The sequence below is a fragment of the Panicum hallii genome, chromosome 3 (assembly GCF_002211085.1).
Source record: "Panicum hallii strain FIL2 chromosome 3, PHallii_v3.1, whole genome shotgun sequence".
NCBI lineage: Eukaryota > Viridiplantae > Streptophyta > Magnoliopsida > Poales > Poaceae > Panicum > Panicum hallii.
Window position 1 is genome coordinate 53,628,165 of NC_038044.1, and position 26,773 is coordinate 53,654,937.

General features: G+C 43.0%; 1 protein-coding gene across 1 annotated transcript; it reads left to right on the forward strand.

Annotated features, from left to right (window-relative positions):
- Positions 1 to 17,011: 17,011 nt before the first annotated feature.
- LOC112885482 (protein HEAT INTOLERANT 4-like) lies at positions 17,012 to 17,983 on the forward strand. Its single transcript, XM_025951094.1, has 5 exons — positions 17,012 to 17,071; positions 17,205 to 17,258; positions 17,312 to 17,375; positions 17,681 to 17,743; positions 17,955 to 17,983. Exons 1-5 carry the CDS (start codon positions 17,012 to 17,014, stop codon positions 17,981 to 17,983), a joined length of 270 nt encoding a protein of 89 aa, XP_025806879.1.
- The last annotated feature ends 8,790 nt before the right edge of the window (positions 17,984 to 26,773 follow it).

Sequence of the window (26,773 nt, forward strand, 5' to 3'; positions counted from 1 at the left end):
CAACTAGTTTGAGACTTTGCTGTTGTACATAGTTCTTTGCTTGTTGAGTTTTCAGTTGCATTGTTTGGACTAGTTGCTGGCTAGTGGTTATTTCTATAGAGTTTTGAGTTCTAGTCACGTTTTAGTCACCACGAAATCTACCAGAACCATTCATATTTCCGCTGCCATTTTACCACCACGAATGCATTCTTCCCCAATTAAGCACCAGAAGAAAATAGTCATATATTTTGTGTTTGATGTCTGATTCAAGAGTTCAAATACAAACTGAAAAGCTTATCTTGTGTTCTTTCCAACGGATCTGACCTTGTCCACAAATTCCTTTTGAGCGCTTCACTATAGCGCTAGACATTTGTGATCTGCTGTCTAAAACTAGAGATGTCGATTTGATTTCAAAGGGGCTGTGCACAGTAATCCCTTTATTTTGGTTGTTGTTTGTTGTGATACTGAACAAAAGAGTTTAATCCCCTGAAAAAAGGAAAGAAAGAAAGAAAAAAAAGAGAAAAAAATAGAGAAGGGGGTAAAGCTGTTGTTTCCCTTGCACTCGTTTGCTTGGTGTGCGACAACGCTTGTGTTCAGACTCACGTGTCTAGCATGATTTAGCTATAGGACCAGCATTGGACCATCAATGAATGCTTATTCAACTTGCATTGAATAATATGGTTCTAGCTGTACCTTGATTCATTTTTCTTGTAGCCACCTATAGATCCATAAATTATATACTACATCACAGGGTTGTGGTTCTGTGCTGTTCTTGTTGGCTGCCAACACCTCCTGCTTTGCATGGTAAGAATATGATTGCACAAGATTGAGAGGATACAGTTTGCTATCATCTAGTTCCACGTTGATCCCATATATTTTCTTATGAATTTCTTGCTGCATACTAACCATGGCAGAAGAAGACGAAAGGACCGCTCCCGAATCACCACGATCGAAGACCTTGTTGCAGCACTTTGAGCGCAAAGTGAGGCTGCATACTGAACACCTAGATGACGATGTTCGAGTCACCGATAAGCGCATTGGTCAGATGGAGATAGCCCAAGTCGACACCAACACTAGGCTGGCCGCACTAGAGAGGTCTATTGGGGATGTGAACACTTCTCTGCAGCTGCTGTTTTGGACAGATTAGATAAGATGGACAAGGCTGATCCACAGGAAAATAACAACACTGCGGGCAGCGTTGTGGGTCAAGATGAGGAAGAATATTCTGTGGACACTGAGCTTGACAGTGAGGTAAATGGTCATCAACGTAGCCATCCACGTCGCAACCGTCATGGTACAGGTACACGCCCACTGCAGCGAGAGGTACATGCTGATGACTCTCTAGGCAAGATGAAATTCACCATGCCTTCTTTTGATGGAAAATACAACCCTGATGCATATCTTACTTGGGAACTAGCTGTTGATCAAAAATTTATTTATCATGATTTTCCAAAGGACAAACGTGTTAGGGCTGCCATTAGTGAGTTTACTGATTTTGCCTCTATTTGGTGGTCTGAATACCATCGTAAGAACCCAAATAACACACCAACTTGGGATGCTTTGAAAAAGATCATGCGGCCAGATTTGTTCCTTCTTATTATGCCTGTGATTTGTTACATAAATTGCAGCAACTAAAACAAGGAAGTAAATCTGTTGAAGACTATTATCAAGAGTTGCAAATGGGCATGCTTAGATGTGGTTTAGAGGAAAGTGAGGATGGTTCTATTGCTAGATTTATGTGTGGGCTGAACCGGAAAATTCAGGAGATTCTTGCGTACAAGGAATATAATTCTGTCACACGTTTATTTCATCTTGCTTGTAAAGCTGAAAGAGAAGTGCAGGGACGATGAGCCAGCATGAGAACTAACATTTCTGTAGGGCGTGCTAGCTCATGGGCACATGCCACTAGCAGCCCATCGAACCGAGCAGCTGGACCGTCCTCCTCAGTTAGCAAACCATGTCTCTCTACATCAAATTCTGCGCCAAGTCCCAGCAAAACCAACAAGAGGGATAGCAGCCGCACCAACTAAGAGTTCGTCCTCAGTTGCATCAACGGGATGAACACAAGATATTCAGTGCCTTCGCTGCAAAGGCTACGGCCACGTGCGCAAGGACTGCCCAAGTGCAGGTGTAATGATTGTGCGTGCAGATAGTGGATATTCCTCCGCTAGTGATTTTGATGATGAAACATATGTGTTGCTTGCAGCTAACAATGCAGGGGGAGATAAAGTGCGAAACCATAATGAGGAACACATTAGGGCCGAAGAGGCCGAGTGCTATGAGATCCTCATGGTTCAGCGAGTGCTAAGTGCACAAATGGAGAGGGCTGAACAAAATCAGCACCACACTTTGTTTCAAACCAAGTGTGTGATCAACGAACGCTCCTGCCACGTCATCATCGATGGAGGGAGTTGCAACAACTTGGCAAGTGCTGAAATGGTGGAGAAACTTACATTGAGCACAAGGCCACATCTGTAGCCTTGCTAAATTCAGTGGCTCAATAGCAGCGGTAAGGTGAAGGTAACACAGCTAAAAAAACTTATAATGATGCTATTGACTGTGATTTTGTACCTATGTAAGCTTGTGCTATGTTATTAGTTAGGCCATGCAGTTTAATAAAGATTCCCTACAGTTTGGCAAAACAAATCAATACTCCTTTGTGCATAATGGCAAGAAACTTGTGTTGCATCCAATGTCTCCTGAATCTATCCTTAAAGATGAACTTGCTAGAGCTAGAAAACTTAAGAACCAGGAGTAGGAGTGAAAATCAGATTGTGGCAAATGAATTTGAGAAACATAGGAAGAAAGATAGCCAACCTATTCATAAAAACGAATCTGAGATTAAGCTAAAAGGGGCTTGTTTCATTGCTACTAAATCTGATTTGGATGAAATTGATGCTACAACTTCTATTTGCTATGCTTTGGTTTGCAAAGAAACATTGTTTTCAATTCAAGATGCACCTATTTCTTTGCCTTCCGCTGTTACTAATCTTTTGCAAGAGTACGATGATGTCTTTCCAATGAAAGTGCCACTGGGGCTACCACCAATCCGAGGGATTGAGCACCAGATTGACCTCATTCGTGAGGCCTCCTTGCCAAACTGTGCACCATACAGGACCAACCCGGAGGAAACAAAAGAGATTCAGCGTCAAGTGCAAGAATTACTTGACGAAGGTTATGTGCGTGAGTCTCTTAGCCCATGTGCTGTTCCTATGCTTCTAGTTCCTATGAAAGATGGGTCATGGCGCATGTGCGTGAATTGTAGAGTGATAAACAACATCACAATAAGATATCATCATTCTATTCCTAGGTTAGATGATATGCTTGATGAATTGAGTGGAATTGTGTTCTCTAAAATTGATTTGCGTAGTGGTTACCACCAGATTCGCATTAAGCTAGGAAATGAATGGAAAACAGCGTTTAAAACAAAGTTTGGCTTGTATGAATGGTTAGTCATGACTTTTGGGCTCACTAATGCACTCAACACTTTCATGAGATTGATGAATGAAGTTTTATGCGCTTTTATTGGCAGATTTATGGTAGTATATTTTGACGATATTTTGATCTATAGCAAATCACTAGAAGACCATCTTGATCATTTGCGTGCTATTTTTGATGCTCTATGTGATGCACGCTTGTTTGGTAATCTTGAGAAGTGTACCTTTTGCAAAGATCGTGTCTCTTTTCTTGGCTATGTTGTGACACTGCAGGGAATTGAAGTTGATCAAGCCAAGGTTAAAGCCATTCACAGCTGGCCAGTTCCCACAACCGTTAGCCAAGTGCGAAGCTTTATAGGACTTGCTGGATTTTCCCGTCACTTTATGAAGGACTTCAGCACCATAGCAGTCCCGCTGCATGAACTCACCAAGAAGAGTGTGACATTCACTTGGGCTGCATCACATCAGAATGCTTTTGACATGCTGAAAGATAAGTCAACACATTCCCCATTACTCCAACTTCCAGATTTCAGCAAAACCTTTGAGCTTGAATGTGATGCTAGTGGAATTGGTTTGGGTGGTGTGCTACTACAAGAGAGCAAACCTGTAGCGTATTTCAGCGAAAAATTGAGTGGGGCTAGTTTGAACTATTCAACCTATGATAAAAAATTACTTACTCTAGTTCGAATTTTGGAAACATGGCAGCATTATTTATGGTCCAAAGAATTTGTTATGCATTATGATCATGAGTCCTTGAAACGCATTCGAAGTCAAGCAAAACTGAACCGTAGGCATGCAAATGGGTCGAATTCATTGAGTTTTTTCCTTATGTCATAAAACACAAGAAGGGTAAAGAAAATGTCATTGTTGATGCTTTATCTAGGCGCTACACCATGCTATTCTAACTTGATTGCAAAATATTTGGCTTGGAAATGATTAAAGCATAATATGCTCATGATGATGATTTCAAGGATGAGTTGCTGAATTGCAAGGAAGGAAAAACTTGGAACAAATTTGTCCTAACTGATGGGTTAACAATCTATGCATTCCAGCTAGCTGTGTACATTTGTTATTGCTGCAGGAAGCACATGGAGGAGGGCTGATGGGATATTTTGGAGTGAAGAAGACTGAGGACATCCTTGCTGGTCATTTCTTTTGGCCGAAGATGAGGAGAGACATGGAAAGGTTCGTTGCTCGCTGCACAACATGCCAAAAAGCTGAATCACTCCTTAATCCACACGGTTTGTACATGCTTCTTCCTGTTCCAAGTGCACCTTAGGAAGATACTTCTATGGATTTTGTTTTAAGACTGCATAGAACAAAGAAGGGGAGAGATAGTATCTTTGTTGTAGTGGATAGATTTTCTAAGATGGCTCATTTCATACCATGCCATAAGAGTGATGATACTACACATGTTGCTGATTTATTCTTTCGTGAGATTGTTTGCTTGCATGGTATACCAAATACCATTGTTTCAGATCGTGATGCAAAAAATTTTAGCCATTTTTGAGAACTTTGTGGGCTAAGTTGGGTACTAAGCTTTTATTTTCAACTACATATCATCCACAAACTGATGGGCAAACTAAAGTTGTGAATAGAACTTTACCTACCATGCTTAGGGCTGTTTTAAAAAAGAACATTAAAATATGGAAAGAGTGCTTGCCTCATGTTGAGTTTGCTTGCAATCGTTCACAACATTCTACTACCAAGAAATGCCCTTTTGAGATTGTTTATGGGCTTTTGCCTCGTGCTCCTATTGATCTGTTGCCTCTTCCATCCTCGGAGCAAGTGAATTTTAATACCCAAAAATATGCTGATCTGATCTTAAAATTGCATGAAACTACTAAAGAGAGCATAGAGCACATGAATGCAAAGTACAAACTTGCTGGTAGCAAAGGAAAGAAGCATGTTATTTTTGAACCTGGTGACTTAGTTTGGCTGCACTTAAGAAAGAAAAGATTTCATGATTTGAGAAAATCCAAGTTGCTTCCTAGAGCTAATGGCCCTTTCAAAGTGTTAGAACGCATCAATGATAATACATACAAACTTGAGTTGCTTGCAGATTTTGGCGTTAGTCCCATATTTAATATTGCAGATTTGAAGCCTTATTTCAAAGAGAAGGGTGAGCTTGAGTTGAGGACGACTCAAATGCAAGAAGGAAAGGATGTGAGGATATCCCTACTATTAATACAACCATGCCTAGTGCTCAGCAAGGACCATTGACTCGAGCTCGTGCATGACAACTCAATTATCAGGTAAAATCCTTCGTTGCTGACCAAATAGATTATTCTCTGAATAGGATGCTACTAAATCCTTGTGATGATTTTCTTATGATTAGGAACTTGGGACATGAATCTAATTGGAGAAAGAGCAACCACGACAATGGACAGCCAGTTCGAACAGCGAGCTCGAGCCTTGCCAGTTTGGACCGGTCCGTTGGGACCATGCCAGTTCGGACCTCCAGGCAACATTTTGGATGTTGTTTCAGGCCCATGAGTACTTTTTGAAAAGGACTCGAAGTCTACTTTGAGATGAATCCAATTTCATGATGAAATTCCTCTAGAGCTAAGCGGAATCGCCAGAATGACATTCGGACTACCAGATAGGGGCTGAGTAATTTGTACCTCGTCCAGCCCACCAGGGGCACATTTTAAGTTAGCGTTTCAACCTCAACAGCCTCTTGGTTGCCTTCCCACCTATATAAATATAAACTAGTAGCAGCCACCAGGAAACACTTGGGTTTTGTTTTATTGTAACTTTAGCTTCTGCTACTTCTTGGTGAGCGCATGTATCGATTAGACCACCCATTTGCTTGATTCAAAACCCCAACTTCGTGTATATCAGATTTATCCCTTGGGCAAGGTCTGTGTGCTGTTTGCTTATCCACTTGTTCTTACTTGTTCTTCGATTTATGTGACATCCTAGCCCAACAAGGATGCATTTGAGCCCACTTGTGGCCCAAGTGCGAGTGGCATGGCATGCGTGGGGAGTTGTCTCACCTTGCTAGTTGAGGGTGAGGCTCACCAACATATAAACCCAAATGCCAAGTGCACTTCAACCCCTAAATTAACCCTTTTACGCGAAGCGATGATGAAAGCGTAAGCGGGGTTGGTGCGAGTGCGTGTTTTACTCAACATGTGAGTAGAACCAAGTTATATTTGGAACTAAGACGTTACAATTTGGTATCAAAGCTGACCCTCGCGGTTACATGGGCGTGTGTGTGCTAGGGTCGTGGACAAATGGCACATGGCGCGTGTGGATCCGTGTGTGGTCACACGGCATTGCATGTGTGCCAGTACTAGAAGCATGGATGAGGTGTACTAAGAGGGGAAGTTCTTGGCCGATTGCCCCAATGTGTGCGGATATGTTGCCGACGAAGATGTCGGATCCTTTAGGGGGGGTGTATGTGACATCCCGGCCCAACAAAGACGAATTTGAGCCCACTAGTGGCCCAAGTGTAAGTGACATGGTATGTGTGGGAAGTTGTCCCACCTTGCTAGTTGAGGTTGAGGCTCACCAAAATATGAACCCAAGTACCAAGTGCATTTCAACCCCCGGGTGAACCCTTTTACGTGAAGCAAGGACGAAAAGCGTAAGCGGGATTGGTGCGAGTGCGTGTTTTACTCAACGTGCGAGTAGAACTAAGCTATATTTGGGACTGGAGCGTTACAATTTGGTTGCAGGTTCAAGGTTGTTCTTGGCATAGCAAGAATAGCACAAATTGGAGGCGGTGTAACTATCGCTAAGACGCAACCCCTTGTGGTGTTGTAGTCGGGCAGCACAATGCCGATCCTCCTTCAAATCAAGTTATCCTCTCACTCTCATCAAAAGATCAGGAACAAATCCAAGCGGGTTCTATCAGCATTTACGATTTAACCCCTCTTTTGACATCAAACAGCTTGTACATGATGGCCAAATCCGTGGCCAAAATGTCCACCAAAATAAAATCGGTGCCCGCCCTGGCTCTACCACCTTGCCACCTCTATTTTCACTCACTTCTCCATCCATGCCGGGACCTCCAGGACTGGGAATTGAAGATCTCGGGCACCAGGCCACCATTACCGCGGCCCCTCGACCTCATCGTCATCAACCATCTACCGGCCATCTTCCTCATCATCTGACCTAAAAAATGAGTCGTTGGTAGACCACTGGAGCTCATGTTCTCCTTGTTACTCGTTGTTTGCCGGCCGTTTGGCCGGAACGCCACCGTCGCCGCTCGGCTGGATCGCGTGACGTGGGGTCAGTCGGGCAAGCGGCGGGATGCAGGGGCGGCCGAGCGAGTTATTACAAGCATAAGAGTACAAATTTAAGTGCATAGAAACCACCAGGTCTAAGAAAAAGTTTTTCAGACAAACCACACGCTAAATCAGGGTTAATATTGTTATAAAGCTTATTAAACAACGAAACTAAGGGAGAGGCAGAGAGAGAGATCGTGCCCAGGATGCATCCCGTCTTCCAGCAAACTCTAGTGCCTTCAGGTCGATCTTTTGACGATAACCTGCTTTACTAACCTGGCTTAACTGCAACAAGGGTCAATAATATACCTTGAGTACCCTGGGTATGAAGGTACTCGATCGACAAGTCTTACTCGAGTAACCAGTATAAATAAGTGATCTCAAGGAGATGCATAGCCTTTGTGCTGGTTTTGTTGACTCAGGTATAATTACTGTAAAGCTTTAATATAAGTTGAACCTTGAACCATAAATATTTTAGCTTTCAATGATGTTTTCCTATTTAAAACTAGGTTTGCAAAGGACTCTTTTGACACACGGATAACAATCAAACTAATACATCCAAAAGGTTTGTCTTAGACATTGAAATTCATTACAACTCTATGATGTTGGTCAACGATCAAGTGGTAGTCACAACCGATAATTACAGTAGTGATTGAGGTCAATTTATCTTCTGCAGGAGAGACGTAACCACGTGACACATGCACGCCCGTCGTGGTCGGACTACACGTGGCAAATTTTTCTTGTTCAGCCTCCGTTGCCTGAAATGAACCCTCGTAGTCATGCATGCCCCGTCGGGGGCGGGCTACACTTGCGTTGTTCAGCCTTCGTTGCCTGAACTAAGGCCTACATAATTCAACAACCCAATCTTTATACCAAGTCATATTTTTAATCAAGTAAATTGCTTTTGTACCTCAATGAGATTTCACTGTTTCATTATATATATGCGGACAAATGTCTCAATGATTCATCATATTGTAGATTTGCGCGATGGCAAATGTCGTCCAACAAATTGTATAGAGGCTGTTTGGAGTGGCGCCTAACCCGCCACAGTGTGCCTAACTTGTGGCGCTCAAAACGGCCGCCACACCTGTGGCGGAAAAAGTGTGGCGCGCCGTGGCGGGTTAGGCGGCACTCCAAACAGCCCCATAGTCTTTGCCAATAACATCTCCAAGATCTCGGTGCACAGATTAACACCACTTAGTAAAGACTAATGTACTTGCACCTTAATTTTATCCATGTAAATATTAGAAAACGTATAAATAATACAATAAACATCTAAAACGCCAAAAACATACCGAATTTGATGACTGCATTTGACTGAGTGGCCCTGTAAATCACTCGTGAACTCGTCTCGTCTTCAAGCGCCTCGCCATACTTTTGCAGCACCAGGACAGGACCCGTGTATTCCGAAAGAATTAAGATAACGGGGATGAACTTCTCAAAATGAAAGAATAGATGTGTGCACACCTTTGGTTCATCCTCCCGCGTTACCCTTGCATGGCCTTGCTCAACATCATCCCTTTAGAACGAGGTGTATGACAAGAGAGTTCTTGACGCCTCTGAAGCCTATCATTGAAGCGATGGAATAGGGTGCTATCCGTGAAGAGACATCTCACTTTGATCCTAGAAGAGAAATAAAAATACATCTCTTTGACACAATCCATGACGATGAGTTAATTAAAATTCCATTACTCTAAGCTTGTATATAGCACAATATCGAGGGGCTTGTGACAAAATCATCTGCTCTTTTATGGACCCAAAAGGGAGCATTGTATTGCATAGAGATGTACCCTTTTAATTTCATTCCATTCAATTTTATAGTACTTCCAGTTCAGCGAACTGTAAATGTATTTATGACAAAATGTTCAATAATAGACTGCTCAGTTCGGTGCCTTGAGAGTTTGTTTAAAACGTGCCAGGAGATAGATGGCACCAGGGCCATGTCAAATATCAAAAACTACCAGTTTCAGGTATAGTAAACCAATAATGGTTCTACTAAAGTTAAAATGGATGTAGATCTAGCTAGCATTTCTTTAGAGGGAAAAATCTAGTTGACACCCTTGAATTATTACAAAAGTCCGATTTTCAACTTTCAACTAAAAAATCGGATAATAAGGATCATCCAACTATAAAATAAAGCCTATCCTGTAATACGTGTGGCTGCATAGGGACGTGCTGTGTGCACGTCACGATGAGGGACTTGGTCACATCTTCAATGCCTACGCATACACAGGTTGCCATAATTTAACTATCACGCACTAAGCGAAGATCATGAAAAAAAAAGATAATATGGACTCCAAAACATGTGTTATCCATATATAAGACAAGTGGCCATTTTATTCTTCTACGTCGAGTGATCAATTTAAATCTTTAGACAACGTTTCTTTCAAATCTTCCGGTGTCATAGTTCCAAATAGGTACACTTATTGCCACCAGTTAATGTAAATTCAAATGACTCTAACCATGTAAATTATTTTACTCAGTAGCATGTAAATAACATAGCAACTATGTAGAGAGAAAATGGCCAAAACGGTGATTGCATCATCTAAAAGAGTGGGTGGATAAACGCCACACCTACAGGAACTCTAGCAGGTCGTCCAAGTTCCGAGCACCGTACATCCAGCTGTTTCATGAACAATAACTGGGAGAAAGATGATGGAGTACTCAAACGAAAGCTATTCTTGACATTCAGTTGATTACTTGATTGGCATATCAAACAACTGCATTGCTTTCTTGAAGATCATAGCTAGCTGTAGAATCTAACGTTATTTGCAACAAGAGACCTCCTGACATCGCCCATGCCTATCTATTAATTATAGCCGCAGGCAAGTAGGTATTACGGCGGCGGCCATGTTCAGGTATGTCACTTCGTTTCAAGTACAAATGCCTCCCTTGGACAAGAAGAAGGGAGTAGAAGCCATAAATATTAATCTACATCAGCTTGTAGCACACTTATAGTGCTCGTTTGTTCTTTTGTTGAACCAAAAGAGATCACGACATCACGTATTTGATTCAACCCCACCAATCAGTACGTTCTGTTTACTTTAATTGTAGGTCACCAGACCTGTAGTTGTGCCTTTTGCAATACTTTATGTTGAATCTGCTAATGAGCGTAATTAGCGACTAAATAGGATCCTTAGCCTAAACATGATATCAATCACATAATGCGGAATTTGGTGGGTAGATCTTATACCAGCGTTAGCAGTAGCAGCTATAGGAGCTCCCTGAGCTGATGACACCCGAACCATAGAGGAAGTAGGCGTTCTTGTTGGTGCAGATGTACGAGCACGATAGCGATGGCCTTTGGTCTTCCAAACCCCTCCAGTGCCCTTACCGATCATACTTGGGATGGCTAGGGTTTTAGAAAACGTGTGTTAAATGATAGCCATGACCTTAAGTATAGGGACTATGGGGCTGGGTGCTAGACTTTGTTTGGAATAGATTAATGGGCCTGCTGATTACAGCCTATTAGGTTTTCCCTTAATCTCATTTTGGGTGGCTAAATGCCTTAACAGTGAAGATCACAATCTTTAACAAAAATATATTTCCAACATTCTCCCACTTGATCAAAAGGTTAATGGCTAAGGTTCGCATCACACTAATGTTCACCCTTAGTAAGTACCGGACCAATGCGTTGTCAGTAGCTTGATACACTACTGGGACCCCATTACCCACTGTCTGACCGAAACACCTCGTTAGAATGCTTATTCCTTAGTCGGGAGTTAGTAACGGCCCTAAATCAGGACCTAAAGACTATCCACCAAACCCATATCTGTAACGTGCTGCTTAAACACATTCGGTGTTAAACCCTTAGTGAGCGGATCCGCTAACATAGCATTAGTTCTTATATGCTCAATCTTAATGGTTTGATCATGGCATCCTTCTTTCACAACACGATATTTGAGGTCAATGTGTTTGGAAGCACCACTTGACTTGTTGTTACTCGAAAAGAACACTGTGGACTGATTATCGCAGTATAACGTTATTGGTTCCGTAATGCTACCAATTATCTTAAGGTCCAGAATAAAATTCTTAAGCCACACAGCCTGTCTAGTTGCTTCATAGCATGCCACAAACTCTATTTGCATCGTCAACTCTCCAACTAAACTTTGTTTGGAGCTTTTCTATGATATTGCTCCTCCAGCTAACGTGTAGATATATCCTGATGTAGATTTTCTACTATCCACACAACCAGCAAAGTCTACAATTCGAGTTTATCTGAACTTCTAAATGTGAGCATGAAGTCTTTGGTACCTTGGCAGTAATGTAATGCCTTCTTGATACCTACCCAGTGGACCTTTCCGGGATTTTTCTGATATTTTCTAAATATTCCGGACGTGTACAGACCTCTGCATACATCAAGCTTCCGACAGTTGAAGTATAAGGTATATCCTTCATTTCATCTAATTCTAATTGGTTCTTAGGATATTGGGCTTCACTGAACTTATTGCCCTTTGCTAATGGAACAAGTGTGGCCTTACTCTTATCCATATTAAATCTCTTAATCATTTTCTCAATATATGCTCTTTGAGACAATCCAAGCACTCCTTTGGTCCTGTCCTAGTGTATCTCAATGCCGAGAACATAAGATACCTCACCAAGATCTTTCATATCAAAGTTGGACAAGAAAAAACCCTTTGTCTCATGCATCATTCTCTTATCGTTGCTTGGTAATAGGATATCATCCACATAAAGCACTAGAATTATAAATTTACCAGCCTTTATTTTAGTGTAAATACATCCACATCATTCTCCTTAAACCTGAATTTCTTAATCACCTGATCGAATTTAAGGTTACATTGTCTTGACGCTTGCTTAAGTCTGTAGATGGACTTTTTTAGTCTGCATCCCACTTGTTCCTTGCCCTTTACAACAAAAAACCTTCTGGTTGTGCCATGAAGATGGTCTCATCCAAGTCACCATTAAGGAATGCAGTTCTGACATCCATCTGATGCGCCATGACGATTCTAAAAGAATCTTTCTTAGACACAGGGGAGAAAATTTTATTATAATCAACCCCTTCCTTTTGTGTAAAACCTTTTGCTACAAGCCTCACTTTGAATCGCTCGACGTTCCTTTTGGAATCACGTTTAGTCTTGTAGACCCATTTATAACCTACTGGTTCCATTTACAGCCTACTTGTTTGACTCCATCAGGAATATCTACTAAATCCCATAACTCATTTGAACTCATGGACTTAATGTGACACCCTAGATGTCTAAAACACTAAACAAAGATCCAAACCATGAAATCAGACATAAAAGAGCAAGAAAGATATAAAACAACCTATCAAAATCTACCTTTCAAGCAAATAAATATGTGTATGTGTATTTATGCATATACATGTGAACTCTTGCAAACAAACCCTTGTAACTTTCAAATTTGATCACAAATGACTCTAAAAATTTAATAGCACATCTTTCATAACAAGAGCAACAAAAGTCTAGTTGAACTTAAAGGCTGATAGTGCAAAAATTCACATGAAATGACATGCCATTCAAATACTTATTTTTAGAAATTCAAAATAATATTTTATACATTGCTCAAATGAGCATAGTCATAAAAGAGAAAATATATATCTTGAAAAGATAAAAAAATTTGGTATTCAAATGTTTTTGATTTGACCTTGGGAAGAATGAGTTTTAGTTTCCTTTTCCATCCAAACCCCTGCTATTTTTGTTTTTCACACTCAAGTCCCATCATCTTCTCCCTCCTCTTTCCTCCTCTGCCCCCTGCCGGCAATCGCGGTTCCCCTATGCAAAGGACCCAATTGTTTCGATTTCAATCTTTTCGAGAAGGTTTCTATAAATCTCAGGGACTCATCTGTAAAACCAGGAGCAATAAATTTAAAAACTAATCTGTTAACTTTGAAGATGCAAAACAACTCGCAGAAAAATCCTAAAAATACAAACTAAGATGTTCTGGACTCATTAAGTTAAGATCTACAACTTTATAAAAAGACCTTGGAACTGCTTCCACATAATTTTAGCTGTAGGTTTAAATCAAGTTTAAATATCTTTTAATTGTTCCAAGATTTTTAGGAAAGAACTGCTCATGAATTTTGGATAGTAGCTTCAGTGCTAAGATTAAAATCTTCCATAAAAACTTCATGCTTTAAATCCAAGCACAGCTTGTTGTTTTGAGTACTTTTGTGATAGGCTAGATCCAGTTTAAACTAAAATGTTAGCCTCTGTTTCTTGCATAAGAAAAATCTGCAAAGTTTACGGTAAACTACTCGTGCGAGTAAGTCTGTTCAGTAAAATGGAGCACGAGTTCTTGTATGAGTTGTTCTGTACAAATAGATCTTGATCCTAGCAGTAGCCGTTTAATATATTCTTTTTTCATAATTAACCTGCTGATTAAAAATGGCTAAAACTTGCACGATTAGTTTGCATAAAAATCTCAACCCAGAAACTACCTACGAGTAGTTTACATAAAAATATCAACCCAGAAACTACCTCTACGAGTAGTTTTGGTTAACCAAAACGTGCTGTTGAAAATAGCCGTTACACAAGACAAAACCACTCGCTCACTTAATGAAGTCAGTTAATCCAGATAAATACTCGATAAATGACTGCCAAGGACAAGAAATTGAAGTACTCTACTACTTAACTTAAATTTTGACTACATTCTAGTGAAATAGTTGCTTATCCTTAACCATTTTTGAAACCACTCATATATGTGCATTCATATATACTCGACTACTCTCACCGACGGATCCTACAATCTGGTGCTTGAATCCGAGAGTGAGCAGTGCGAAGCTCAGGTTAATCTAACAGAAGTCGCTGAAGACCCGAACCAACGTTCGGAAGAACTCTCGACTAGTTTTGCACAAGAAGGTAGGCCCCGGTGCATAATCCCAGTTTTCAATTGATTTAACTACTGTTCCTTTTACCTGTGCATTTAAGTTCATAGAAGTTGATTGGAACCCTAGCTGCATGATCCTAGGTACCTTTGTAATGACTACTAGAACAGGAAGTTCGAGTAGTTGCTCTGCTAATAGGTACGGTAAAAGTCGAGTGGTTTCATGCCACTCGCGAGAATTATAGGAGTTGAATATTTTACGGCATGCTGCAACTATAAGGTCGACGGGCGGGGTTGTGGTAAAGTGCTCATGGTTGAGGCTCCATCTGAGTAAAGAAAAATGCTAAGGCCGCAGTGTGTGGTAGCAGTGGTTAAGCGTTTGAACGTACTAACCACGTATCGAAAATATGGTACTCGATAAGCTAAGTACTCGATTGGCCCGGCAAGTGGACTTCACTTTCACCCTACTTGAACGAAGTTCAGATGGGTATACACATGCGAGTGTAGAGCGAGGCTCTATATTCGGGGGAGGGTGACCCTGATCCATAATCTGGAAAGAAAGGGGAAAAGTTACATGGGGTGACCCTTCGGTACTTCAAGCGTGTCTATTCGGTTTACCTTGCAAGGTTAAGAAATTCGATTCAAATCGTCCGTTTCTCGCGATAATTGAGACTGCTTAATACCCTTACCACATAGAGTAACAAGAGAAACTATGGCTATGATGGAACTTGTTGGATGATTAATTATTTTTCCACCATGTTTGCTTAGAGATAGATGCTCACTTAGAGTGGTTAAATGAACTAGAATATTGAAAGCTAAAATATGAAATTAAGGACTTACTCTTTGTTGCTTTTCAGCGAAAAGAAACCCTAGAACCTTAGAGCCATGAATGCTTAGTAGTTGGTATTTACATACCACTAGTTGGGTAAGCCTTATTGAGTATCAGTATACTCAGCCTTGCTTGAAGCAATATTTTCAGGTGTGTCTTTTAAAGATATGATAGCTGGTTTGGCTTGGCCGAATACTTTTCCGACTGGTTGGTCCGTGGAGTGGGATCCATCCCCGCCAACAATGACTCTGCCGAGTGATGCCACGTATGGGCTTCATCATGGTATCCAAATCGACGATAGAGGATAGTGTTTTATTTTCTGCTGCTGTTAAACTCAGAATAAAGTTTCTATGTTTGAACTTTAAAGTACTCGTTTGGTGAACTCGACTTGTAATAATTGATGTCCGACTTGTGAAGATAAAAGCTATGGAATGTTGTAATCTCTGGTTTTGCCTTTGTGCGAGTTATGTATATGCTTTGTTTCGATCGAAATCTTAAGTTCTCACATCGGGATTTACTAGACAGACTGTCGGATTACTCCGTTCACTGCACCAAAGCAGCTAAATTTCGTTGGCCACATGTAATTTTGTCGGCCCAACACAAGCCGACGAAAATAACTAGCTTATTTCGTCAGCCAACACAAACCAACAAAATTTGAACTTATTTTTGTCAGCCTAGCGCAGGCCAACGAAAAACAGTCCATATTTTCATCGGCCAAGCCCGGGCCGACGAAAGAAATAGCATATTTTTGTCGGCCTTCTGGAGGCCGACGAAAATATAACTAATTTCGTCGGCTAGCTCCGGCCGACGAAAATATAGGTACCCAAATTATTAGAATTTGGATGTCTTGTTCCAGGCCCGCACAACACTCCCCCCCCCCCCGCGCCCAAGCCTCCTGCCCCCGCGCCCCGCCGCCACCGCCCCCCTGCCGCCGCCCCACGCAGCCCCCCCTCCGCCGGCCCCACGGGCCCCGCCGCCTCGGGGGCCCCCGCCACCGCCGCGGCCCCCCTCCGCCGGCCCCGCGGCGCCGCCCCGCGCGGCCACCCGCCACCGCCGCCCCGGGTCCCCCGCCACCGCCGCGGCCCCCGCCGCCCCGCGCGGCCCCCCCTCCGCCGGCTTTTCTGTTTTTTCTGAATTGGAGTTGACTTAACTGTTGGGTCCTTTTTAACTGTAAATGGATGCAACTGATGTAGCTTTTCCTTGTTTAGATCTCATATGATCTTTTCCACTTGAATTTCTCTCTAGTTTTGGTATCTTGTGGGATTTATCTCCTACATCAAAATCCAGTTGTTGGTCCCCATCAGAAGGTGATGTTTACATCTAGGACTAAAGTTAGGAATGTGTTAGGTTACAAAAGAACGAGGGAGACACGTGTTTTGTTTTCAGAAGAATGTAGGGGTGGGTGATCCCTTTTGGCTTTGGTTTACTTGTTCAGTTGCTCCATGAATTGCTGCATCAGGATGACTTAGTCTCCAATTAGATCTTGAACCTTCTTTAACCACGAGCACCAGATATTTGAGACTACGTTGAAAAGCTTGTTGTGATTATGCACTATTACAATTAGCTTGCAATAATTCTGTTTTTTTTACTTCTCTATGGCAGCAGTTCTTTCTATTATTTGAAAAGCAACTGTTTCAACCAGTTCTGGCAGCAACGTTGTGATTGGAATTGTGCATGAATGTCCTGTATGATTGTCTTGTTATTCTGATTTTTGCACGTTTTGACTAATGATTTGTCGCTTTGTTCAGGAGGATCTATGGTTATCCGCTTTTCCTATCGGGACTGAGGTTTGTTCCCATCCCTACCTTTTATTTTGTATTTTGTATGTTAGTGGTGCGCACTTGGACATAGCATACAGCTTAAACTGTGCACTTTGCCTTGCTTTTAAAAATTTATATAACTTGGCTTTGTCATCTGCAGTGGGAAAACATTGATAAGATAAAGGAGTTCAACTGGAACTTCGAAAATTTAGAGTTATGATGGTAGAAATTAATCCACAGTGATATCTGATTGTTGTTGGTGAGCAGAAAACACTAGAAGAAGGGGGAGAACTATATGGGAAGACAGTTTACTTATTTGGAAGCACTGAGCGTAAGTAACTAAGTATGCCTGTTTGTCAGCTAGTTTCTAAAGTTAATTTTGTACTGTTGATCCTTGATACATGTTTGTTAATCTAGGTAATACTTCAGTAATCAGAGTAACCAGTGTAATCTGGCTAATTTAGTCTGAAGTTTATTTGCAAATCTGTGATCTATCCATTCATCACTTTCACTTTATGTATGCTGCATGTGCAAAATGGATTTTAGTATCTTCCATATGATTCATTTCCTTACTAGTTTTATGAGCCTGTTGAATATTATTCCATACAAGTCTAATGGACTCCTGTTTGCATGCAGCACAACTACTGGATGTTAATGGTGAATCAAAGATAGTACTTATTCCTATTGTAGTTGCTGAAAGTTCTCAGTCACCCTCTTTGCCCAACATTTATATTTTATACCACGGTTATATTTATTCTACTATCTTGAGGTTGAAAACAAAATATGTTATTAGAAAAAATGGAGTGTGGAGAATGGTCTTACAGTTGTACATACCTCGAGCTGAACATTTATTTAGCTCATGTAAATGCCAGCTAAACAATTCTGTAATTTTGTTTATACCTTGGATTAGCTGGAAATCTTGCTGGTGTTCTCCCGTGAGTACATTATATGTCTTCTTCATATAGCATCTTAGATGTTTACTTGTTATACCTTTTGCATGATATTTGGTTGATTATTAAGGCAATTTTGGTCTGTAAACTGTGAGCTTACCTTACGTAGCACCAACTTCTATTGGATGCTATATTGAAGTAGTAGTAATAACTCATGATATGATGCAGTTCCTGTTATATTTTCATTAGCTGATCAAGTGCTGTTTCACATTTTAACTGACTGGCATGCACAGATTAAGAAGTCATATTCCATGATTTCACCTTATGCAAAGATACCATGGGATGATATTGCTGTCTTATATTGATCCTGTGTATGTGATTTTCCTTAACATATCTATAACTTATTCCAGGGCTTCTGCAATATTTATGGGAGTGTATGAACCTACTAAAAGAAAACTATTGGAGACACTTCCTGAAAATTTGAGTGCTGTTGCCCATTTTGTAAGTTAGTACAGATTTAGCCTTCTGTCGTACTACCAGATTTCTTAAAACAGTGCTTGTTGGATGGCTTTGCTGTCTATATATGTACCTTTTCATTTCACCTGCAAACATATCCATGGCATCTTATAAGGCTTGCTGATTGCATCTAACTGAAAGAGTTCCACATATCTAGCTTGAGAATACTGTTGTTTTTTTAAACAGGATCCCAGTATTTTCGTCGGCCATATTACCATTGTTTTCGTCGGCCAGAGAGGCCGACAGAAATGTGAACATATTCTCATCGGCCGTGCTGGCCGACGAAAATAGTTTTATTTTCGTCTACTTTATTCCGTCAGCCTAATTTCATCGGCCGACCGACGAAAATAGTTATTTTCGACGGCTTTCGGGCTATTTTCGTCGGTTTCTGGCCGACAAAATTACACTATTTTCCTGTAGTGGTTTGAAGTGCATGGTAGCCAATTTATCTTTATGGATGATGGTTAGTGCACTTGAGCCGGGTTAATTCAGGCGGTTCTGCCATACTTAAGCTCTTCTTCCATAGCCTCAAACCATTTAGCAGAGTTTTCACATGATACAGCTTCCCTGAATGAGTTAGGATCATCAACCTTCCCAACATCATATATGTCTCCACTTAAGTATGTCTCATAATCTAGGAAAGTTGCTGGTTTCCTAGTCGTTGTGATCTTCTTAGGAGTACAATAGGCCAAGGTACCTAAACTGGATTTTAAGCTTCAACATTAGGCGCAACTTCAATATTAGGCGCCACTTGCTCATAGGGTCAGGAGCTACTTCAACAGGAGGAACAGGAGCTACTTCAACATGAGGAGCAGCGTTAGTACTCTGAACAGAAGGCGTAACCTGAACAGAAGGTGTACTCTGAACATAGGGCATGAACAGCGATACTAACTGCGGTGTTATTGTGTGTTATTGTCTCCTGAATCTTCGGGATGGGAAGCTCAGCCCGAATTTCTTCAAGATTTATTTTCCTCCTTGGAAAGCTCCCACTGATTCCTGCATCCTCTAGGAACACAGCCTGTCTGGTCTCAACAAATTTAGTGAAGCGATCAGGACAGTAGAAATGGTATCCCTTAGACTTGTCAGGGTATCCGATGCAATGGCAGTTCACCGTCTTATAATTTAATTTCTTTTGCTATGGGTTAAATAACTTAGCTTCAGCAGGACAGCCCCACACACGTAAATAATAAAGCATCGGTTTCTTCCCAAATCATAATTCATAAGGTGTCTTTGGAACTGATTTGGTACGGACCCGATTAAGTATATGCGCAGCTGTCTTTAACGCTTCCATCAACAGTTCCACAGGTAAGGTAGAATAATTAAGCATACTATGTACCATGTCTGTAAGTGTACGACTACGATGCTCAGCGACTCCATTTTGTTGTGGTTCACCTGGCATGCTGTACTGGGCCTTTATACCATTTTCTTCAAAGTACATAGCGAATGGTCCAGGTATCCGGCCGAATGGAGCATGTCTCCCATAACATTCACCACCTCGGTCTGATCTCACAATTTTAATAGTGATATTATGCTGATTTTCCACTTCAGCTTTGAATATTTTGAATTTATCTAATGATTCGGACCGATCACGAATGGGTAAATATAACCATAATGAGAGAAGTCATATGTGAAAGTAACGAACGAGTCAAAACCATCTACAGACTTTACCGGGAATGGGCCACAAATATCAGTATGAATTATTTCTAATAAGCCCGAACTCCGAGTAGCTCATTTCTTAATAATCTTAGCGAATTTTCCCTTAATACAGTCAACATATTGTTGATCTAAGTCTGAAAGATCTAATGAGTGGAGTATCTCTTCTCTTATGAGACGCTCAATTTCCCCATCGAAATGGGGACTAAACGATAATGCCACAATTTTAAAGAAGTCTCGTCACAATCGAACCAGTGCCATCTTTGTGATGCATGCCCCCATCCCACGCATCACCTGGTTCCGGCGCACCGCACCATAAACCAGTTCCGCCAGTACATTTCTATGATGCATGCCCCCCATCCCATCACAATCGGGCCAGTGCCATCTCTCACGTCATCATATCACTGCTGGTGCTGGGGAATAGCCCCATGGTGGCGTGTAAATCATGGTCAGTTGCAATGCGAGTTAGATACAGAAGAAGCCGAACCTATACTCCTGATGCCTCCCAGTCCTACCACAGCAAGAGCCCTACGAGTTCTCCGTTCTCCCGAGTCCGAACTCTTGTAATATAATGTCTTATTTTATAGCCTATCGGATATAGTATCATATGGACAGAAATCAGAAAAGCGCACTATTCGGTTCAATGCAGTTGTTTATTGTCTGAATTCTACTTAAATGTACCTCAACCCATGGATGCATGGCATGCCATATGCATCTATCTAGAAAACATGTGCCATTATTTGTATTCAAGTCTTTTGTGCGTCAGTCCACCAGCTCAGATCGACCTGTCAATGCAAGGCCTTAACTATATGGTGCTTTCTCGTCCTTCCAATCGACCATATATATGAGGGTTGATGTGAAATTAGATTAACAAGTAGGGTAAATATAGCTCTGAAGTAAGACATATATGTCGATTCAAATGCAAAAAATTGATGATATCTAGCCATCCTGATGTTAGCATTTATTTCTGGGTTGCAATGGTCAAAGTCAGATTTTTTTCATCTATATCTATATCTACACTAATCACATACTCTCAAGAAATTCCTACATTAATAGGTGAAAAGAATAAGAATCTAACCATTGAAAATAATAACTCGAATGGTTCTTCAGGTTTCATACACAATCCCATCTTCGTTTATATATGGTACATAACTGGATCCTTTTAGCCTTATACATGTTATAGAGTTGCCATGAAAAAAACCAATCTGTACGCTGTTCAATTCAGTTATCCAACTTCAGTATGTTTGCCTGGACGTCTCGTCTGGAGGAGTCTGCTATGTTGTAACTGCAGAGGGACTCGTCCGCTAATACTTCACATTTGGCAAATTCCCTACTTTTAGCCCCAGAGGCGATACCGCAGTTAATAGGTTCTGCATGTAGACAATCGGAGGCTGCACACGCATGGTGAGCTGAAGACCTTAGCACTACCACCTTACCGTTCCCATCGTCGTGAACCTGATGGTTTCCATCTCGTGCTTCTCTGGACAGGCCACACGTGTCTCCTTGGGCGAAGATTTTGCACCACATAAAAAGACCTTATGGATTGGTGGCTTACGACAGAAAGACATTGGTCAATATGGCAAGCGGGCTCATCCAAGCAGAAGTTAGTGCAGTTCCAACTGATCATCTCAGTTAGTTTCTGTAGCATTAAATATGGTGCTACGTAGAAAAAAAAGCGGATGTGGCAAATGAGTTAAGGAGGAGAAAGAAAACTGAAGAAACCATTTCTCATGCAGAAAACTATGTTGATGCAACCTTCAAGGTGTGAGGATTTGCGGTCCATGGGACCCACCATCGAGAGTCGGGACCTCGCTGCGCTGCTCAAGCTTGAAGGGCTCCGCGCCAGCCAAGGGATCTGCCCTGACGGAGTTGGCCAAAGCGGCATCTTGCCCCCCGCCCAGAATCCTGCAGAGCCCCGAACTCCGCCGGAGCACCATGGGGGTTCCAAGAATAAGCGAATTGAAAGACTTAACACACAGCAAATTTGTTGAACCCACTCAAGAAAATCAATCTGCACTCAACCATGCAGCAATCCAACAAATACAGTACAACATCTTCAACCCCAAAGGAAATATTTGGATCTGAGAGCTTGCAAGATTGAAGAATCATCTCTGTACAGCAAAGCAAGCAAGTAAAGCTAGTCCCGACCTGCACTGCATGCAGGTGCAGGACAAAGAAACCTTGTACCATTCTCTAGTGGCGGCGGTATTTTTCCAGTGCTATGTTTCCCTAGCACAACTCTAGTTTAGTTACCGGTAGGAAAAGAGAATCCCGCTGCCTCCCAGTCTACAACAACAAAGCCACAACCCTATCTTCACAAGTTCACATCCATACCAATCTAAGCTCACCGTGTCTTTGTATGCTCTTCGTACATAGAACATTGATTACATGGCACACAAGAACACGTTACAGCACTGATGGAAAATTCCAAACTGCAACAACTAGCTTTATTTGCTAAAAGGAATCGAGGCACCGGTGGCTTCTGCAAGCAACAATGACACCGCGAACATTCATAGTGGCACAACCGAACAATCCAAGAGTGCCTTGGCAAACACTGACGATGTACACGAGCTCAGCCTCCATTACTTTCTCAAACGCTCCACTCAGCACTACCTCCTTCCGTGCTGCTCGCTCTTGCACACGAACAGCAGCTTCTCCAAGACCTCGCCACCGCAACAATTCCCTCCCAACCATGCTGCAAGATGCAGTTGAAATTGGACAACCACCACGCACTTTCAAAGCTGATGTAATATTAGCTGAAATGTGTGACCCGGGAACCACTTACCATCAGAGCCAAACGTAATGGAAGAGCTCCCAATGCCTTCTAAGCCTATGTACCATGCGTCCATGCCTCAAATCCATTGGAGCTGTCCCGGTGAGGCGGTGACCATATATATGGTGAGTTCCTGGCAACTTGCACACAAATAGCTCCTCCGGCCCTTATGCAAGCTAATAACTGATGAGGATTATATTTACAACTGAATCTCATGCTGATATGGCTATATTATTCAGATGATACAGGTTGTGCTAGACAGATAGCTCTCCCTCACACTGGAGGCTCTGAGATTGAATCTACTACTTCTTCCTTGATTACAATTGAGCTTTTGGACTCATATATATATAGGACCAGCCAAAACACTTTCCTAACCAAATACTATCAGACTCCAAACCAAATCTAAAATATTCTGAACCGACTAGAATTCAACTACTAACTCAAGTTGTGGCTGGACTCTTCTGTCTGCGCCTGAATTTCTGGCCAAAGAAGTTGTCCATGACACTTCCGCCGTCCTGGGAAAACAGCTTGTCCTCAAGCTGGAACGTTGGATACCGCTCCTTGAAATCCGCCAGTGACTCCCATGTAGCTTCTGTTGGGCCGCGGCCAACCCATTGGACGAGAAGATCCCAAGAGTTATGCAGAGGATGAGCACGGACGACCGCCGAAGGAGTAGGCAAAGCACGACCATGCGCAATGGCTGGTAAGGGAACAACATCCACAGGAGGCGTCCCATGGTGCTTCTTGAGGAAGGCGACATGGAAAACATCATGAATCCGAGTTCTGGAGGTAGTAACAAGCGATACGCCACTGACCCAATCCGTTCCAGCACCTGAAATGGACCATAGTAACGTGGTGCCAGTTTATGGTTTGACCCAGTAGTGATTCCAACGGCAGAGCGGTGATTGAGACGAAGCCAAGCCCAATCGCCCACTGCAAATTCAACATCCCGATGATCTTTGTCATATGTAGACTTCATGTAAGCCTGAGCTTAAGGAGGCGTTCCCTGATTTCAGCCAAGAACTCATCCCTTTGCTGCAGTTGTTTGTCCAGCGAAGCTGCTCGGGCTAAGCCTGGTTCATAGGACAGAAGTGTCGGAGGATCGCGTCATATACCACATGAAAAGGACTTGTCTGGAGGGAAGTCTGATAGGATGTATTATAGCAGTACTCCGTCCAAGGCAACCATCGAAGCCAATTACAAGGTCTGTCGCCGGCCAAGCAACGCAAATAGACCCCAAGAATCCTATTAGTAACTTCAGATTGTCCATCTGTCTGCGGACGGAAAGCAGAACTGAGGCGAAGTTTCACACCAGCAAGGGAAAAGAGCTCGGTCCATAAGGAGCTGGTAAAAACAGGATCACGGTCACTCACAATAGAACAGGGCAGCCCATGGAGGCGGACAATGGCATCAAAGAAAGCCTTAGCCACTGTCAAAGCCATGTAAGGATGTCCCAAAGAAATGAAGTGTGCCATCTTGGAGAAACGGTCTACAACTTTAAGGACCACAGACTTGCCCCCAACCCGAGGAAAACCTTCCACAAAGTCCATTCTATTGTGAGGGACATCAAAGGGTTGCAGCAACCGGGCAGGGTGGAGGTGTTCCGTTTTGTTGCGCTGACAGACTGAACAGCCCTGCACGAACTAGCGAACTAGTTTTGCAGCACCTGGAGTGTAGAACGACGCCCGTAAGCGCTGCAAGGTCTTCTGAGCTCCCTCATGTCCGGTGCCATGCGCTGTTTCCAAAATCTGCGGCCATAAACTAGATGAAGAAGGCACAAAAACACGGCCATGGTGCATGACAAATCCGTCCACCAATGTCCAGGCAGCACCAGCCGTACCATCATCAATTTCCTTGCGCTTGGCTAAAATTTCCGGCAAGTTATCAGCTTCCTATTTGAAATCGGTGAAGAGTTCGAATTCAGGCCGGGACATGGACAGAGCCTACAGCGCTGTTTTATCTTCATCGCGACGAGAGAGCGCATCTGCTGCCCGATTTTGCTTGCCAGGACAGTACTCCTCTGTGAACACATAACCAAAGAGCTTGCTAACCCAAGTATGTTGTGGAATTGTAGACATGCGCTGATCCAACAAGTACTTGAGGCTGAAGTGATCAGTCCTTACTTTGAAGGACCGTGTCCAGAGATAGGGTCGCCAAAGTCTCACAGCTTGAACGAGTCCGATGAGCTCACGCTCATAGGCTGCCAACTTACGATGCTGCGGCGCCACTGTCCTGCTAAAGAATGCTATTGGACCAGCGTTCAAATACAGAACCTGACGCGTCGCAATCCACCACAAACTCCTGTCCAAAATCTGGCAGCTGCAGAACAGGGGCTGCGGTGAGGGCGGACTTGAGGGTATTGAACGCATCTGTAGCCTCCTAAGACCAGCAGAAAGCGTCCTTCTTCATCAAAGCAGTAAGAGGTCCAGCGATGACGCCATAATTAGCAATGAACTTCCGGTAATAACCGCGCAGCGCCCGAAGAGTCTTAGGCGTTGGCCAGGCCTGTACTGCCTCTATCTTGGACGAATCCATAGCCACGCCATCCGCACCAATGACATGGCCCAAGTATGCCACGCTGCCTTCACCAGAAACACACTTGGACTTCTTGAGGAAAAGATCATTAGCACGCAGAACGTCCAGAACAGCACGGACATGTTATAGATGCTCAGCCCAAGTCTTGCTATAGATGAGAATGTCATCAAAGAAAACAAGAACAGAACGACGAAGAAAGGAACGTAGAACCTCATTCATTCATCAGGGCTTGGAATGTAGACGGAGCATTCGTGAGGCCGAACGGCACCACCACAAATTCAAAGTGGCCATGATGTGTACGGAATGCCGTCTTGGCAATGTCATCTGCGTGCATACGAACCTGATGGTAACCACTCCTGAGATCAAGCTTGGTGAAGAATCGAGCGCCCTTGAGTTCATCCACCACCGGGATTGGAAATACATCGCGCACCGTCTTGGCGTTGAGGGCTCTATAATCGACACAAAACTGCCAAGAGCCATCCTTCTTGCGGACCAGCAACACCGGGGAAGAAAAAGATGACGTGCTGGCACGGATGACACCCAAACGAAGCATCTCAGTGCATTGACGCCCAATCTCATCCTTGAGCAGCTGAGGATATCGATATGGACGGACCACCACCGGAGCTGTCTCAGGGAGCAAGTGAATATGATGGTCACAGAAACGTGGAGGCGGCAGGGTGATTGGTTCCTCAAAGATGTCGCTGAATTCTGGTAACAGCAGTGACATAAGGTCACGAGCAGCCAAAGCAGACAGACTGGGAGCTGAATTAGCATCAACACCGAACCATTTGACACGATGATCAGTGCGCCAGAAGGACATTGATTTTACATTGAAATCCCACAGTATCGGCCCAAGTGTGCGCTGCCATTGGCAGCCTAAAACGAACTCATAACCCTGCAATGGAATTATGTAGATGCCCACCGTGAAGAACTCATACTCCAGAGGTAGGAACACGCTCGCCGTTGGCCACGGCTACGGTCATGCCTGGACGTGGGGATGGAGTCAATCCCAGGCGGTCCGCCGTCGCCGTGGCCATGAAACAATGTGTGGAGCCTGAATCGATCAGCGCAGTCATGGTGGCTTTCGCAACCGTGGTGGCCAGCTGTATAGTTCCACCGGATTTGATGCCTGTCATGGCGAGGAGGGAAATCTGCGGGTCGTCGTCGTCGTCTTCTACCACCGTGTCATCGTCGAATTCCAAGAAATAGATGCCCTTCATGGAGCACTCCTTATGGTGGCCGGGGGTGAATTTCTCTGGGCAATTGAAGCATCGCCCCTCCACATGACGATGCGCCATCTCCTCGGGCGTCAGGCGCGTGAATCGAGCGCCACGGGGAAGGGCTTTGACAGGCGCACCCGGC

Bases quoted from the DNA above. Each gene is read 5' to 3' on its own strand.
- LOC112885482 (XM_025951094.1), top strand. From the start codon at position 17,012: ATGATTTGTCGCTTTGTTCAGGAGGATCTATGGTTATCCGCTTTTCCT. The intron at 17,259-17,311 runs TTATGATGGTAG...GTTGGTGAGCAG, and splicing joins GGAACTTCGAAAATTTAGAG to AAAACACTAGAAGAAGGGGG. The intron at 17,376-17,680 runs GTAAGTAACTAA...GTTTGCATGCAG, and splicing joins CTTATTTGGAAGCACTGAGC to CACAACTACTGGATGTTAAT.